General features: G+C 38.1%; 1 protein-coding gene and 1 long non-coding RNA gene across 5 annotated transcripts in view; one reads left to right on the top strand and one right to left on the bottom strand.

Annotated features, from left to right (window-relative positions):
- Positions 1-2,272: 2,272 nt before the first annotated feature.
- Positions 2,273-18,153, bottom strand: LOC112532976. Its single transcript, XR_005862402.2, has 5 exons — positions 18,041-18,153; positions 11,081-11,137; positions 9,561-9,700; positions 4,149-8,997; positions 2,273-2,729 (listed from the first exon to the last, which is right to left on the bottom strand). It is a non-coding gene; the product is annotated as an uncharacterized LOC112532976 (long non-coding RNA).
- Positions 15,223-18,788, top strand: part of SLC9A9 (solute carrier family 9 member A9) — a 177,119-nt gene continuing 173,553 nt past the window's right edge. For 3 of the 4 annotated variants that reach the window (XM_015276871.4, XM_025153339.3, XM_015276870.4), the window contains exon 1: positions 15,234-15,562. In XM_015276871.4, coding sequence (XP_015132357.1) covers positions 15,388-15,562 — 175 coding nt within the window. In that variant the 5' untranslated portion in view covers positions 15,234-15,387. 4 annotated transcript variants of the gene reach the window in all.

The following is an 18,788-nucleotide window of genomic DNA, read 5'->3' as shown; positions in this document are numbered from 1 at the left end:
AGTGGCCTAAATTGCCTAAGTAAATATGTAAAAATCTGAAATGGGATTGGTTTCCATAATAAATCAGGGCAGACTGGCAGAACACAAGTTGCAAGTAGTGATTTGCTTCTTTTTATGGCAGTATCACCTTTATGAACTGCAAAACAAATGAGTCTGTATTGGATTTAGATTTCACAGAGAGAAAAAGCCAAGCTGTTGCAGAATAACAATAATCTTTGGATGAGCAGAGTACTTATGTCTACTGTGCTTATCCACTATTTTTGTTATTTCTCACAATTCCACAGATAGTATCTTTCAGGTGCTAATCATTTAACGTAGCAATTTGTTAGAATGTTAAATTTGTGAAAAGAATCAACTCAAAGGGGTACTACTTTCCGTGTCAAGTATCATACTAATTTCCTTTACAAAATAATTGTCAAAATTTTAAAAATGTTAAGGAAGGACAAGAAATTAAGCCAGTTCCCACTTGGCATGCAAATATTGCTCTATTTGCCTACTGTGACAGCAACTCAATTTAACATGTATTCTTACCAAAGTTTTTGTTATATCTTTTTAAATGTCACATACCTACAGAAAATCATATGAAAATTTACGTAACCTACTATTAAAAGAAAAAAAAGAAGAGGTGCATTTCTCCATTTTGAAGATATGCTGATTTCTGTAACCTTAAATGTATTAAAACTTTTTTGCTGACTTATGTGCTAAAAAATGAGCTCACAGGTGAGATCTAATTTATGAAATTCCAAGTAATCAATTTCTATGGGGAATATAGAAGGAAACTCGGGATTTTTCACTGGGAACATGCAACCCTTTATATTACCAGCCTATTAGCATATTCGCACTATTTTCTGCTACCATCTTAAGACACAAAAAATATGTATTTTCTTTCAGGTCCAATAACTGGCTTTTTGCTCACTCATAATGTATCTCTCAACAAATGTTATATGCAAAAACAGACTTACAAATACTCAAACAAAATAGTCTGTGCTTTGCTGCCAGAGTCACAAAGAAGGCCTTTAGGCTGGAGCTCAACCTGACCAATATGTTTCATGATGTGATTTCATACAATCATAGAATCACAAGGTTGGAAAGGACCTACAAGATCATCTAGTCCAACCGTCCTCCCACTACCATTGCTACCACAAGCCACTAAACCATATCTCGTAGCTTCCAGACGCCTCTTGAACACTGCCAGTGACGGCGACTCCACCACCTCCCTGGGCAGGCCATTCCAGTGCCTGACCACTCTCTGAGAGAAAAAGTTTTTCCTTATGTCTAATCTAAACCTCCTCTGGTACAACTTGTGGCCATTTCCTCAGGTCCTGTTTGTTGCCTGGGAGAAGAGGCCAAACCCCTCCTCATCACAGCCTCCCTTCAGGAAGTTGTAGAGTGCAATGAGGTCTGCCCTGAGCCTCCTCTTCTCCAGACTGAACAATCCCAGTTCCCTCAGCCACTCCTCATAAGACTTCTGCTTCGGACCCCTCACCAGTTTCGTTGCCCTTCTCTGGACACGATCCAATGGGCCTCAATGTCTTTCTTGTAGTGAGGGGCCCAAAACTGAACACAATACTCGAGGTGCGGCCTCACCAGTGCTGAGTACAGGGGGATGATTACCTCCCTGCTCCCTCTGGCCACACTATTTCTAATGCAGGCCAGGATAGCATTGGCCCTCTTGGCCACCTGGGCACATTGTCGGCTCATGTTCAGCCAAGCACCAACCAACACCCCCAGATCCCTTTCCTCTTCACAGTCATCCAGCCACTCAGCCCCAAGCCTATAGCACTGCATGGGATTATCGTGGCCAAAGCGCAGGATGCATTTATCCCATTTAACACCCCAAAAAGCACCTCTTGTTTTTTTTCCATGTGGAATATATGAAGAATCACACTCAAATTCTATTTTTCTATAGTCCTAGAAGCAATAGCAAGAAGAACGCTGAATACTTACTATTTATCTCCAAATCCAATAAAATCCAGCTGGCCAGGAAGCGACACAATTTCTTATCTTCCAAAACCAGTGTGATTAATTTCAGTTTGGACTTACAGAATACGTGGATGCACAAAAGTTTTGGGTTTTGCTGCTACAAAAATAAACAATAAAAAGACCTGCTGAGGACTTATCCTTCTATCTTCTGCATACCTGGAGGGTTGTACTCAGCAGGTAGAGTGTTGCCAGGTTTAGACTGTCAGACGTGGTGGAGAGAACATTTTTCATGGAAGAACTCAAGCTGTGATCTCTAGAGGAGATCAAGCAAGCAGCTACAGTATGTAAATCTAAGTTCAACACACTTTTTTCTCTTTTATTTTTTTCCCTTAGCAAATTAAATACTCCAGTACAATCATTTTGGCTTAGATTTTTAGGAAGGGAGCAATGGCAGGTATTTCAGTTACTTTCATGATTTTTTCATGTATTTCCAACTGCTTAAAATGAGCACATTTCCGTACTAAAAAGACGTTTGTTGTCATTTCATATATGTTTTTTACAGTCTGAACTCAAACATAAGGTTTGTGGTGGAAATTTGTAGAAGGACATCCTTCAAAATCCAGTGTTATGTTTTTGTTCGTTTAATTTTGCGCAAGCTATTGAAGTGGGCATGTTGGAGATTTTGTTCTGAGCATGTAGAATACCAGAGATTTCATAATCTTGCCTATAACTCAGGCCTTATTGAAGGTTTCAATTGGAATTCAATCTGTTCTTCTGAGATATAATCAGAGCAGATCCTCCTATAGCTTCATAAAAACAGTGGATAAACAGGAGAATAATAATTAGTTCCTGAAAAGTCCTCTGGATAAAGGAACCAGTAACTACAACAGTCATAACATGATAATTTTGGTATAGCCGACAAAACAAATGTTAAGCGCAAGGGCACATTAGGTATATCATTTTCTAATCTCAAATTGTACTTGAATTTCATTCCCACAACTTTAAAATTATCTCCAGCATACCTTAAACAAAAGAAAAGTAGCTCAAAGGCAAAGCTGGCTTTTAGATGTTCTGCAGTGATCATTCCCATCACGTCAAAAAAAGTCATGGAGACTACAAAGAAATAATGGTCTTTGGGTCAAAATGCATTTTATCTGCCTTTTCATTAGGGATATCCCTTCTGTGATGTGAAGGTGTTTCCCTGAAAAAGTGTACTTTCTTGTCACAATTTCCACAAAGCAGCAATAGGTGAACATTTCTCCTTTCAGAAAAACACATGATCTCCTTGCAGAAAAACACTTATAAAGACGTCATTTAGGTTTCATGATTCCTCTCATCCTCCCACCTATGGAATAGCCTTCCCTCCCCTTTTCCCAAGTATTATTATTATTTTTTTTTTAATCTCAGAATTGACCATTTCTGTATACTTTAATATTTAATTATTTAATTCAGTCTTCATTAACATACAGTCACTGACAACCAAGCTTTGGTACAGTGTTCAGATGCTACTAATAGAATGAAACCAAATCACATTTATCCCTTTGCAGAAAGTCAGTTCCTTCTGTTATTTACGCACATGGGAGCTTAGAACCAAACTGTGGTCTCACTGAAGTTAATGGCAAAACTCCCACTGACTTCAATTAGAACAGAATTTGGCTCACAATCTCATTACTGAGGATAACAATTAAAAGAAGCTTTTACAAGCTGTATTGCTGTGTGAAAGGGCATGAACCATGTAGCTGATTTCATTGAACCCGTAGCCAATAGTCATTGCTATAGCAACTGAGGCTCTAACAAAGGTAGTCACTGTCTGTGTAATCATCAGGTGTCACTATAGCAACTAGAGTTTCCAGAGAACAAGAGAAAAATGTTTGAAAAAAAGAAGGGTCTGAGAACAAGAAAGTTGGAACCCAAAGCAACAGAAGGCTAAAACATGGCTCACGGTGAAGGGGAATGATTGTCTGGAACCTATAGAGACAATGGCAAGGGAAAAGAGAGCACGGACAAGGGTCAGATTGGACATGCAGGAGGAAGCAGTTCAGGCTTTCCCTTGGATAAGAGAAAAAAATAGAGCATTCCTAGCAGATACGTCCAGCTGTATATTAGTCACATTTTGGACATCCTTCTCTTAAACATGGATTGCTTACTACAGGAGAAAAGGGCTAGACAAGAAGCCTTATCTACAAAAGCAGTTTAAGCCCACTGAGATTTTCAAAAGCACCTACCTGCACTTCTCGTGCACTTCCCTTTATAAATATAGACTGATTTCATTCAGTATTGTGAACGCATCCACTGTTCTTGATGTGCTGCTGCAGTTCTAAAGAAACAATGATTAAATGTTCATAACGTTTCTTAATCACAAGGTTTTAAACAGTTCTCAAGTGAAAAAAGGAACAGATGCTGTTTGGATACTGGCAGAGATGTAAACAGCATTGCTCATCATAGGTCTATTTTAGTAAAATATGTTTTTAGGCTATCAGGTAGGAAGATGTCAGGGTTACCTCCACATAAGAAAGGCCATCTTATGTAAAAATAATCCTCCACCAAAAAAAGAAAAAAGAAAAAGCTTCAATGGTACTGGCAGAAACTACAGAATAACTGTAGTGGTCTAATGCGAGTCCCACTAATGTCAGGGTGACAGGAATTTGGATGGGACTTTTTATTTAAGCAAGATTTATCCTTTGTGTGTGCGTGTGTGTGTGTGTGTGTGTGTGTGTGTGTGTTCAGTGGCCAAAAATAATTCAGGTGGATGTTCTGGTGTAAGCTGGGAGGCAGCTAAGCACCACACAGCCACTGCTCATTCCTCCTGCCAAAGGCGGGATGGGGAAAGAGAGAACTGGATAAAATTAAAACTCATGTGTTAAGATAGCTTTATAGGACAGAAAAGGAAGATAAAATTATAATAAAAACAGTAATAAAGATAATAGCACATATACAAAATAAGTGATTCAATTGCTCTCCTCCCACTGAGTGATGCCCAGACTGACCCCAAGAAACATCAGCCCTTCCCTCCTCTCCCTGGTCTACTCTCCCCAACTTTTATGTCTCAATCTGACATCACAGAATATGGAATATCCCTTTAACTATGTGGGTCAGCTGTCCTGGTTCTTTCCCTTCCATTTCTTGTGCACCCTCAGTCTCCTCGCTGGCAGGGCAGCACAAGAAGCAGAAAAACCTGCAACTTCATCAGCAGCAACTAAAATATCAGTGTGTTATCAACATAATTCTCATCATAAGCCCAAAACGCAGTACCATAACAGCAACTCTGACAAAAACTAATGCTACCCCAACCAGAACTAGAACAGTGTACCAGAATGCTTCCTCTGAAAATGAAGTTACAAGACTAATTATATATTCCAAACAAGGTCTTATTGGGCATAATGATGCACCGCAAAACGTTTCTTAACTTATACCAAAATCCTGCTATAACCCGCAGAATTGACAAAAGATCTAATACTGCTACAAGTCGGGTTTTCTTTTTATGTGTGAAGAGAGCCCTCTAGTGGAATATACTTTCAAATTCAATTCACGATGAAGAATAGTCCTTGTACTGCGTTAGCCACCTCAATTGGGTATTTTTCTCTCTTGGTAACATTTTGCTACGACACACTATACTATAATTTTTACCTGAAGAAACTCTAAATTTCATATTTTCGAATAAATATCTAGGAAAAGTGAAAAGCACCACAGCAATATACTTTGTCAGGCAGCGCTGTGGTTTGGTTTTTAAGACTCACCTGTTTACCACAGTCAGGATACTTGCAGGCATGTGGAAGTATGACTTCATCTGAATTTCTGTGGTTGCTGTTTTCCCAACACAATTTGACCATATTCATGAACTCACCGTTTTTATGGAAGGAGAGGTTTTACTAATACCAACAGGCCAGGCCAGGAGAGAGCCGATTATCTTCACAGACAGCTTCCTCAAAGCACAGAAATCTCCCAGCAGGAAGAAAGTCAGGCAAGTGTAGCAGAAGGCCAGTGTGGATGAAGAATGAACACCTGGCTGAGCTCAAATGTGAGAGGAAAACACATAGCAGGTGTGCAGGAACAGGCAGCCCAGGAGGAACATAAAGACATCACTTGAGCACACAGAGAGACACTCAGGAAAGCTGAAACTTGCTACGGATTTTATTATTATTTATTTTTTTTAAGACATCTATGAGGACATTAGCAGCAAAAGATGCTATTGCAAATGTAGACCCACTGCTCAGCGGGTCAGAGGAGCTACTGACAAAGGATATGAAAAAGATGAAAGTACTCAGTGACCTTTTTGCCTGTTTTTACTGGTAAAATTTGCTTTCACACCTACCAGCATAGCAGCAAAGCCTGTGAGCATTACCTGTTGTATAGGGAAATAGACTTGAACCAGTTGGATAAGCCCAAGTCCCTAGTTCTGTATACGATGTGTCCAAAAGTGCTGAGAAAGCTCCCTGCTGTCATTGTGAGGCCTCTGGCTATCATCTTGGAAAGGTTACAGGGGCTATGGGAGATTCCTGATGTCTGAAAAAAGGCAAAAAAAAGGAGACTCCAGATAACAAAGATGTTCAGCCTGACCTCAGTCTCTGTGAAAGTTATAGAATAAACTGTTCTTGGAGCCATTTTCAAGCACATGAAAGAGATGACTGGGGAACAGCCAGCACAGCTTTGTCAAGGCTACATCACTCCTAAACAACCTGATCACCTTTTATGATGAGATGTTTGTTTTTGTTGATAAGGGCGAGCAGTGGATTTTATAAGACTTGAATTACTGTCTCCAGTAGCAATACAGTATACAAACAGATATGAACTGGAGAAGTGAATTTGATGAGGTGGATGGAAAACTGGCTGGACCATCAGGCTTAGAATTGTGATCAGCAGTACAAAATCTGGTCTTGGCCAATTGGAATAGAATCATAGAATAGAATCACAGTATCAAAGAATTACTACCAATATCCCACTGAGACTGATACTAGTAATGTTTAGTGTATTCCGTGGATGATGAGACAGAGTTCACTGCCATCAAGTTTGTGGACAAACTAAATATGGGGGAAGCAGTCCTTGTGCTTGAAAGGTTGGGCTGCTGTTCAGAGGAATCTCAGGTTGGTGGATTGGGCCACCAGTAACCTTGTGACAGCAGTAGTCCATTCTAACTGAAATTATTCTAAGACTGTACAACTAGCTACTAAGCAGTGTCTTTTCAATACATTCTTTGGTGGATAGACATCTTTTCCTGTGCCAGGTTACATGGTTCATGCAATCCTTTCACAAAATGACTTTCTGAGATAGGAATGAAATCAATTTTTTGTGTGTGCTGGGATTTCAGTGGAGGAGCATTACATGTCAGAGTGCACCTCTCTCTCCTTTTTAGCTTTCCATAAAAGTCTCCCATTAGTAAACTGTCATTTGATATTCAAAACCCACCTGGATGCTTTTCTGTGCAGCCTACTCTAGGGAACCTGCCTTAGCAGGTAGGACTAAATGACCTGCAGAGGTCCCTTCCAACCTCTATGATTCTGTAATTCTGTGATTTAGAAGTCATCTTTACAATCGGCATCCTTAAGGTGTATCTTGCTATCTAGACTGTGATGTGATTTAATACGAAAAACCAGAAACTCTCATGGCAGCACTTCAAGCTGACAATGAACGTTAAAATTAAACCCACAATTAAACTCGGAACTTCACGATGCTGACACTTCTCAGGATTAAATTAAAGTTTGTATATCAGTAGTGTCATTTTCTCAGAATTCCTTAAGAATTTGTATCTTATTTCTGAACCCAGAACTGGTTAAAACCATTAGATCAACAGTTCCTTGAAAACTTACAAACTGTTCTTTCCTTTGGAGCTTCTATTTCTCCAAAAAGCATTGGCATTTGTCTTCTCAGAAAAAAATGCATGAGCATTTCAGCTTTCTTTTAATTGAGATTGATCTGTAACGGTTGGTTCACATGATTGTTTCAGTGTGTTGAACTGTTCCTTATTATGTTATATCACAGTGTGTACTGAATTCATTGGTGCTGAAAAGGGAGAGATTTTCCTGGGTTGATACAATGACTGGAGACAGTGACGTATAACCAGAAATATCACAACCCTCATGGGAGACTGAAACTCAAACTCTACTCAACTCAATTTATATTCATCATGATAAGTATTGTGTTTTGATTAGGCAATAAAGCAGACTACAAAGCAAGGAGAGGGAAAAAAAAAAAAAAAAAAAAAAAAAGCAGACTGCCTTCTGGATAGGAAGATGTATTCCTGCAAGTAGAAAGCATTTTTGAAGCTATTTTTTGGCTAAGAGCAATAGCTTTAATGCACTAGATATATAGATTACGTGGACTATGATTTCAGTCTCTAAAGACAGTGTGACCCATGTAGATAAATTATCATCCAGACCAAGTAAGCAGGAGTAAAACCAGAGTTTGACCTCAGGAAAAGTGCAGACATGATCAATAAAAAACAGCAAATAAACTGATTTCATACGAAAACTCTCCTAAGCAACAGAACAGATTTTGAAATACACAGATAACTGGTGGTTGAAAAGTGACACTTAGGTCACTACTGTGGGCTTAGTGGCTTTAAGTGGCCTTAGCCCTCAGGATTTCATTGGCAGTCGTGTAACAGAACAGGAGATAGAAAGACAGATCTCCTGGCTGGGATGGATTAGAGAAGGATAACCAGTTGTGATCCCACTAATCCTGTTCCAGTCTGTCTGGGGATTTTAGGCAAGAAGGCTGTGACAGAACATTTGTTATCTGGGCAGTGGCAATGTGGATGATCTCAGTTTCAGAGTTGATTTTGCTTAGTGTTTTATTTACATGTACATAGAGATCATCTTGTATTCAATGTTTCTTTTTACTTTTAGCTGTACTTTATATATGCTTGCACAACAGCCAAGGTAAAGCATTATCTCTGGTTACAATTCCCATCAACTGTAATCACTGTAATTAATTATATTTTTTTAAAATTGTTCCACTTATCTGACTACATTTTCCAAGACGAGGATCTCTCCACTGATTTGCAAGACTCTTTTCACCTTCTAGTCAATCCCCATAGCTTTATAGTTTCTGTAAGACCAGACTTCCACAGTTGCGATACTAAGGGAGAGAATGATAATTGTTCTGTCAAATACACAAAGGATGCTTCATAAGGTGGAAACAGGAAACAAAAGTGCTACCTCTTGTTCATAACAAACGACATGTCAAGAGAGATTAAAACAATATTATTTGTATTAAGAGCATAATATTACTAAAATTGCCAGACATACTAAGTTACAACGGAAATTTTATCTTACGTCTGTCTTTGGCCTGCAAATTAACATTCTAAATATCTTCCGTACAAAGACTTTCTTCCTTCACTTGATGTCTTGTTCAGAAAACCAAAATCTAACTTTTCAGTTTATCCAGTTCCCTTCTCTCTTGATTTATCATGTTATCAGTACTATAAATGTAAATGCTACAAAATACGATGGTTCTGTATGACCAGTAAACAAAGCACAACTTGGAGAGAAGTAATTCCAGTTAGGAGGGAAAATCTGTGAGGGAGCTGGATACTACTGAAAACGTGGTTACAAACAAAAACGAGGTAACAGCTGAGCACAGAAAAAAATCAAACAGACCATCTGGTCACACTGCCAGCAATTTTTCAAATGAGACCTTACTTCGAACACTGAGGTCATACTGAGTCTTCTTTTACTGCATTTCTTTGTGCTGTCGGGACTTCTTCAGTACAGCTGCTTCTCATCTTTCCTAACAGCCTTTATTCCAGAACTGTACTTAGCAGAACATTCCTGAAGAAGCACTGGACACGAGATTCGTTTCATTATGCCCAAGAGAAATCTGGTTTTGTGCACATATTTCTAATATTTTCTAATAATTTCTAAGTAATACGGCATGTATTGGACTATCACAGAAAGTCATACCTTTCATTGAGAAAATGTTGCAAAAGTAACTGGATTGAAACTATTCATACAGGTTTTTCTTATTACGTCAGGAGTACACTTTTGCTTTACTCAGCATATGATCCTGAGCATCTGGGGCATCCTTCCATGTGTAGAGTACTCTACACATGCCAAAATATCAGATTACTAAAAGCAAAAAGCATTCTTATTAATGTCCTGTACCTCTTAGAACAAATACATTTTCCCCAATAATGTATGCATATAACATCCACTTGCAAACATTTTGATTCAGATACTTAGTTTGCCTTAATTATCATATCTTCATTCTCTGCATGATTCAGATATTGTATAGTGCTAATATGGTGGTGATAACACATGGTTTGCAGCTGAAGCTCTCACCCATTCAGAAAGCACTGGGAAGTTAAATTCAAATAGAAGACCTCTTTCCCACTATATTCTCAGCCATTATGATATTTTTCAAATGTCTTAACACATGAGTACTAGGGAATCAGCATTAGTTACTGTTTGTAAAGGCTGTTTAAAATAACTGTGAGTGGCAAAAGCTGATCTTAACTTTTATTCAGATGGCATTTTTCACTTAATGATCTTAGCCTATTTACAAACAAGCCTTGAAAATGACATAATTATTGATCTTCCCAGTCTTAAGATTAAATAGCATGGTAGTATTTGTAAGGAATCCAGCTAAGCCAGTGGTGTTCTACACATGTAGGTAAATTTTGGCAGCTTGCTTAAAAAAGTCTCATGTCTTGTAGGAAAAAAAGTGCCACCTCTTGCTTTGTATCACCACTTCACAGTGAATGAATGATGACAATAAATCAGAGAGATGGAAAAGAAAACATTATCTCTGTAGGCAAACGTGTCTTCAAATAGGAAAGAACTATGTTGTGGAATTCTGCAGTTTCACAGACAGATAGAGAAACAGATTTTTTTTTTCTGTATTTCAAAATAGTTTTAAAGAAAATTATTCTCTGATGCAGTCACAGATCCCCTTGTCTGTGATGGGTGGCTGTGTTGGGAAAGCTGATTTAAAATTCTGTCTTACATCTCTGGGAGAAAAGCCAGTCCCGTAACGTGACAAATACTATTTAGAAGCAGATTTCCCCAAAACTATAAGAACAGTTGTGCTAAGTCTTTGGCAGAATTTAAGCACCCAAGTCCAACACCTGCAACTTAAATCTTCCATAATAGAAAACACTAATTAGGGCATTTCCTCAGTATCTACTGCTGTGCATGAAGGAAAACATTCAAAAATCACTCACCGAACTGTGCTTGTACATATGAACAGAACTGTTTCACCTTGTGTTTAAAGGCATTATCTACAAGAGATAGAAATCTTATTATTTCTCCCAACTTTTTTGTGGCTGTAATAGATATTCCAATATTTTTCAGAAAAAAAACCAACAACAGAGAACTGTTGAGTCTTAGGATCCAGCAGCAGTTGCGTATCCTCAAAGGCTGCTTTGAAATAATTTAGCTATTTTCTGTGGTAGTGTGATTTTTTTGTACCAGAAGAATTCAGCTCTAGGCAGTATGAAAGCAGTTGAAGTGATAAAATACATAATTTATCCCTCATCCATTGCAGCAATAAGCTCTTGAAGTATAAGCATATTTTTATCAGTACAGTTATGTTGCAGTTAAGGAAAGTTACTCCTCTATCAGTAAAGAAAAAAATTTGCTTTGTGTCTAGATTAACTTGTTAAACCCAAACCCTATTCAGTAAGTGCCCTGGTTTCAGCTGGGACATGCATAAAAGCCTTCATTTAGTTAAGTCAACCTTCAGAAACTTACAGCTTAATAAAAGAGTAGATCTTGGAACAAGTTTGTGGCTTTGTTTTTTGTTTTTCGTTGTTTTTTGTTTGTTTGTTTGTTTGTGTGGTTTGTTTTGCTCAGTAGAAACGAAAGAACAAACAAATTGGAAGGGGAAAAAAAAAGAAGCATTAAGAAACCATAACATTTTCCCAACCAGGGCAAAGTTTTGTGGCTCTGAAGCAAAACTGCTACTGTCTAAACCCTCCTTCCTGAGGACAATGGTGCTATTGTAGTAAAGCTTCTCTTGACACAGTTGTCTTTTCTGATAATGAAAGAGTCCGACAACACCTTCAGCACGATCCCCTCTGATGACCCTTTGGTTCTTTCTGCAAGAGTTTCACACCCAGAAACGTGAGCGATCAACCACTGCACGGTTTAATTATTTTCCATAACATATTCGCTTTTAGAAAATTCTTCCTGAAGAAGGTCTGGTTTTTGTTTTCCCCTTGAATAACATTTTTCAAACAAACACTTAGAAGCTCTGGGTAAAATTATTTAGTGGGGAATTAAAGCAGAGGAAACCATACTAATTTTGGTCCACTAATGCACTGCCTGCCAATTTGCACTGCATATGTGATAGCCACCAGAACCCTTTTTCTTAATATTTTTCTGAGGATGTTCAGTAAGTTCTAAGATACTTCGTATTAAAAGAGACAACAGAAACAGCTGGGAAATACAGAATTCCAGTTGTTTCTACAAGCTAAATTCTTCTCCATTTGCTTCTGTGCAATAAACCTTTTACTCATATGATTATATACTGGTTTTCTGATGTGATGTGAACAGTATGCAAGTGGATAGGACACAGAGAATGCATAACTCAAATTCCTATCACTTCCACTACCCATTATGAGGTAGTAAATTTAAATATGTTTATTATCCACATCTAGTTCTAAAACTAACATTAATTGTTTCCATTCTTGTTTGGGTATGGTGTAAATTGCTATAGCGCGTGATTGCTTCACAATGCTGCAGCTTATCTTGTGTGGTGAGGAAGAGTTACAGCCCTACTTTGCAATGGGGGAAGTGAAGCTTTGGGAAATTAACACATAAGTGTTTTGAGTGCTTTATAGCACAACTGCTCTAGCATTTAAGACAGAGGAATTCCATATTATCTGGTGAGAAATAGGGCTCAGGCGATTCAGATAAAAGAGAAAATTGAACCTTAATCACTGAGATCCTCAGTATAAAATGTCCTCCTTCCACTGTTGTGTGCTTCTTTTCCTTTTATTTTGAGCACCTGTAAATTATTTATTTGGTGAGGAGAGCCAAGAACTTTGGTTTTTCTTATGATAGATATTGAATGGGGTTAATTTCAAATTTTTGTTTGTTTGTTTTTGTTCATCTTCAATGGAGAAGTATCAATCAATCTCACAATATTTACTGAGGTCACAGTCATTTCCAAACTATAAATGTGATATTCAAATTAAATCTTCATTCTATTTTCGTCCCTTGGAAAAGTTTTACACTTCAGCCACGTGACTCTTAATATTTTTAGAAGAATTGAATCCCTTCCATTTATGATGAAATAACATCAAAGTTTTATCCTTATTTAAGATTGAGATGCATGGGTCATTAATTTGAGACGGGCTTTTTTTGCCTACTTTTCATCTCTCAGAGACTCCATAAATCATCAGTTCAGAAATATGATTTTGGCTTTGTACTAATTAAGTTTACAAATTATCAGGTAAAATTACAAAAGGAAAGAAAAAAATAAGAGAAACACAAATGAGAGAGTGGACACTGTAACTGCGGAGTAAAATCAGTGACAAAGCAAAAACACCTGGTAATTGAAGAAAAAACAGGAATTAAAAAAAGGGCAGGCTCTGTTCAGTGGTTCCCAGTGCCAGGACGAGAGGTACTGGGTACAAACTGACACAGGATGTTTTCTCTGAACACCAGGAAGAGCTTCTGTGCTCTGTAGTAATAAAGCACCAGGATGGGGACCAGAGAGGCTGTGGGATCTCATTGGAGATCCCTGCCCTGGGTGGTCCTGAAAACAGAGCTTGGAGCAGATGGACTCAGAGCTCCAGCCATTACGTGGTCTTGCACGATTCTGTGAAAAAGAACTGTAGGGAAACTACTTTTCTTCACACAAAGTGAAAGAAAATCTGAACACACAAGCTATGATGAAACTAGCTTAGTAGGAAACCAAATTGTTTGCCGAGTGAAAGTGATTATAAAACATTGTAGACTGAAGCAACAGTGTCTCCTTAGAAATAGTCACTCTGTTATAAGCTATAGCCCTGAAATTACCAAGAGTATAGACATCTAGGCATTTATTTCAAGTATTTGATCAATAGTTGATTTGGAATGAATACTCTGTAGCTTAGTTTGCCCAAAATCTTTTTAAAAAGTAAATTCAGTGAAATTGTGAAAAAGAATAGTGAGGAAAAATTATCTTCTTGTGCTGAGGAGCAGAACCATTCTTTTCTTGATAGATTGAAGATGAGAGCTTTTTTGGAATTCTTCCCTCCTGTATAGCACAGTACTGCAGCTTTTGGCCAGGACAGAAATCTTCCCTGAGGATTAACTATTAAAAGTAATACAATTTCTGCTGCTTTCCTGGCCTGAGCAACAAAACATGCAAACAGCAGAGATGATATAAAGGAAATACTACTGATTTTATTCAGTTTGTTAGGTTTGGGGTTTTTTAATTGCTTTAAATTCTAGGTTATCCGACCTTTGCTTTTCCAGACACTTCTGTCTACCTACAGGATCAAGGTGAGTTCAGGGCCTAAACCTTGAAATCCTTACGCATTGTTCCCTGCTCAGGAGGTACTCCAGCACTCCAAGGGCCACAAAGATGATCAGAGGGCTGGAGCACCTCCTATATAGGCTTCGGCTAAGAGAGCTGAGGCTCTTCAGCCTGGAGAAGAAAAGGATCCTAAGAGGACTTTATAGCAGCCTTCCATTACCTGAAGGGGGCCTACAGGAATGCTGGGGAGGGACTTTTTATAAGGGCATGTAGCAACAAGATGAGGGGAAACAGCTTTAAACTGGAAGAGGGTGGATTTAGACTAAACATTTTGAAGAACTTCTTTACTGTGAGGATGGTAAGACACTGGCACGAGTTCCCCAGTGAGGCTGTGGATGCCCCCTCCCCAGAGGTGTCCAAGGCCAGGCTGGATGGGGCTGTGAACAACCTGGTCTAGTGGGAGGTGTCCCTTTCTATAGCAGGGGGATGGAATTAGATAATCTTAAAGGTCCCTTCCAACCTAAATCATTCCATGATTTTCTTGAAAAAATGTAACACCACCTTCTACGTTGCTTACGCTCCAAAGTGGGAAAGTGGGAAGATCTTTTATAAACTTCTAAGGAGCAGTGAAAGTTGCTATATCATTCTTTTAATGTCAGTTTTTCCAGCTAAGACTACAAAGACCAAATATGATTTTTAGGTTTCAGATTGTGTTTCAGAATGAAAATTTATGAATGCAGACTAAATTTTACAACAAAATCTGAGAAATTGGCAGAGCCTGAGCTTTGCAGACATTTGTGCTGGAGCAAGCACGGTGCAGTGATGCAACCGTAACATTAAAAATGAGACAGGGCAGCTTTAAGACAGAAACAGGAAGCTGTAACTAGAATCCAGCTGAATTCTGAGCTGGGGCGCTTTACCGTGAGGCTGCAAATCAAGCAGATGTGCTTGCTGTGAATTGCTACAGTGTCTGGACTTTTCTATACCAAACGTGATAACACCTTCCTTCTGTGATTTTTGTCATTCTTTTATATTTTGTGTGTTCTCTATAAAGGAAATGAAATGGAGAAGTTGAAGAAATATGCACTGCTGAAAGATGAAGATCAGTTTTATCATGAAGGAGCTGTGGAGTTGCTGGTCTTTAACTTTCTGCTCATTCTCACAATATTAACAATTTGGTTGTTTAAAAACCACCGATTCCGCTTCCTGCATGAAACTGGAGGAGCTATGGTTTATGGTGAGTATAAATTCAAGTGCTGGTTTGACATAGGACTAGTTGCATATTTATAACCGAGCACTTGAGATCAAGTGCTGACAAAGCTCAGAAAGCATGCTGAATGAAGTGCCATCAGCCCCTTAAATGTACAGTAAAATAAGAATGTAATATCATCTCTTGTGCAGTAGCTACGGGCTGACTTGTTGAGTGAATACCGTGGGCTGTTTAACCCCAAGATGTGCAGGTTATGTCCCTGTTCAGGCAGACTGCCACTGAATGACACTTCGTAAGTCAGAGAAATTACTATTTCTAAAAACACAGATGCCCACAGTCAAAGAAATGATTTACACACTTGTTTTGTATAACATTCAAAGTTTTAGACTAAGAAGCTTTATGAATCCACCCATGTTATCTGATGAAGTTTAGATCATTTTGAGACTTTGGTTTTTTTCCCCCACAGTGCTATAGAAAAGCAGACTATGAAGAATGCCTCTCTTGAGTAATCTCTGAATGCTGTCATTGTACTGTAATTTCAATTTGCCTGTCTAGTTCGAATTTCTTTTATTCTGTTTTGCAATATTGTGCATCAGTTTCATGTAGAAGCTTCTGCATTGCCCACCAATAAGAATTAGTCACTAGTTGAATAGACTTATGTGTATAAGGGCTTATCTTGCGGTTCTCTCTTGCTACCACTTCATTTTTCTCATGTGTGGTTTCCTATTCTGTAGCCATATGACACACATGCAACGTATGTATAATTGTCAAAATGGAAGAAAAAGATGTAAATCTACAGCTCTGTAGAGAGCTCATCTTAACTCATCTTAATCCCAGACTATTTTGGCTGACTCATTCTTTGCACATTAAACACCTCAGCAGTGTAATACCAAAACCAATTTTGTTAAAGTTGAATATTCAAAAGAATATTTGTGTCACACCACATGCAAACACTGCAATATTTTCATTGTGATCAACTTGTAGACTATGGCAGGTGAACTAGTCAACTTGTAAACTACTGTTTTTAGAATTGCATGAGTGACTTTTATAATAGCTTTCCCTGCTATTGTAGTTTCCCATGTGCATTTGTGAAAGCTGATAAAAAAGGGGGAAATACAAATGGGAAAATACAACATTAGACAAATAAGTTGGGACTTAGAGTTTTATCTTTTTCCACTTTGCTATCTGCTCTAGCTCCATTTTGCTGCCTGCCCAGAACACAATCTACATGTCATGAAGATAACCTGCTTATGATATTCTTTTGATCAATAAAGAGATCAGTGCTCCAGCAGGACAGAGTTTTTGAATTATTAAAACAGTCATGAACTAAGGAAATGATCCTCATGGTTGCAAATAAGCTATTTAGACTTGCATTATTTATGGTGACCTTTAAACATGGAAACATTTTCATTCATAGGATCTAGAAAGCTGATCATGTCCCTTCTATTCTTCAAAATTTTGATATGGGTTTGGGTACCTTCAGCGTTATGAAACTGATCATGAAAAGAAAGAGGAATTTCTGAGGTAATGATAGAGATGTTAGATGAGTTGACAGTGACTTCAGGAGAAAAATCAGATCAGGAAATCGTCATAGCACCAAGTACTGACAGTCAGGCAAATCCTGCCCTCACTCACAGCGCAGCTAAGCCTGGAGTGACTTTGCCACAGCTGATCTTCTCCTACACAATTTATGGTTTATTTATTATCAGGATAGTTATCTTTTATATATGTTTTGTATTATAATACATCTGCCCTGCAGTTTGCTTTACTGTAGTCTATTGAGTTATTTACTAGATATGTGAATGGCAGCACAAGTAGCCAACAATTTTCCTTCAACTGGCAGAATATTGCCACTTATTTGCAGACTGTGTCCTATAGTATGATGGATGGGTCTGTATTCCTTATCAAGACAGCGTTCCCTCAGAGGTATAGCAATGGAACGGGGAAAGTGAAATACAAGGAAGACCAGGAAGAAAGAACAGAAATACAAACATAGGAATTTTTAGATTTGCTGCAAAATGCTGAACAGACACAACCTAGACACTAAGAAAATACTGATAGCACATTCTGTTTAAAGTACACATACGTAATTCCCCCTGCATAAGCTTCCTAGGTAAATGCATCCTTAGGCTGAACAACTTCAACAACAACAACAAAAAACTTGAAAATAGTCTATTTAGAAGCATTAAAAATTGAAAATAATTGATTTCTTAATCAAATCAATGTCTCTACATTTAATATAACTGTATTTACATCAATAATCTTTCTATATTTACCAAAACATAAAAAAGAATACCTTTAGTTTAAGCTTATGCACAGGTGTTTTTTTTTGTTGTTGTTGTTCAAACAGTGTTTACCTGTAGATATAGTATACGCAGTTATTTCAAGGCATTTAGCTCTTTACATCACTAACACTCTCAAGTTCTTCTGTTTCAGCACCAAATAGAAAAGTCAGTTACTCACAAAAAAAAAAAAAACAACAAAAAACAAAGAGCACAGACTTACTGTTTTTTTGTTCACCACTTTGTTCTCCAGGATCTTGGGGGACAGGTTTCTCTGCGTACTGTAGCTTGCTTTGACAGACCCCAAACAAGAGCCTCAACTTACTTTCTGGTTTCTGTATATCAAGGAGGCAGGTGAATATGAAAGAGTACTGTTGTGCTACCCTGAATAGAAAGAGCAAAATTAACATACTTAGATGGTAAGCACTATAGTAAGCACTTTCTCAAGCACATTGACAGTGTACACACAAAACCAAAAAAGGCTTCAGAAGAAATTGTGCATGAGTATTTCTAAAGCCTGTTTATCAGCTCATGTAGGGCTGATTTTCTCTAGATCACTAAATCATAAACCAGGTTTGTTGCAAAAATTTCCCCATAGAACACATAATTCACAGCCCTTCATTTTAAAAGGGAATTGTCCAGAGCATGCTAAATGAAGAAAATAGACTGTAAGCAGCCAAAGTTCTTATCCACCTCAGAATTTAGGTATCAGTGCTGAGGTGCAGGTGCTACCAGTTGTGTGTGATTAACAGGTTAAAGCATTCTTGGAGGTAGACAAGCAAAATTAAACTTTACCAAAACTAACAAAAAACAAAAACAAACTATCATCCCATGAGTATGGTGGCATTAGTGGTGCTAGTCTCATTGGCTCTATCAGTTAAAAACCATTCTCAGTGTGAATAGTTCTCACACCAGAGAATACAAATGAAGGTGAGGTGTACCTGCTCTTAAAGCTGTGTTCCATAGAACTG

Source organism: Gallus gallus, chromosome 9 (assembly GCF_016699485.2).
Source record: "Gallus gallus isolate bGalGal1 chromosome 9, bGalGal1.mat.broiler.GRCg7b, whole genome shotgun sequence".
Lineage (NCBI taxonomy): Eukaryota > Metazoa > Chordata > Aves > Galliformes > Phasianidae > Gallus > Gallus gallus.
This window is presented reverse-complemented; position numbering and strand designations above follow the sequence as displayed.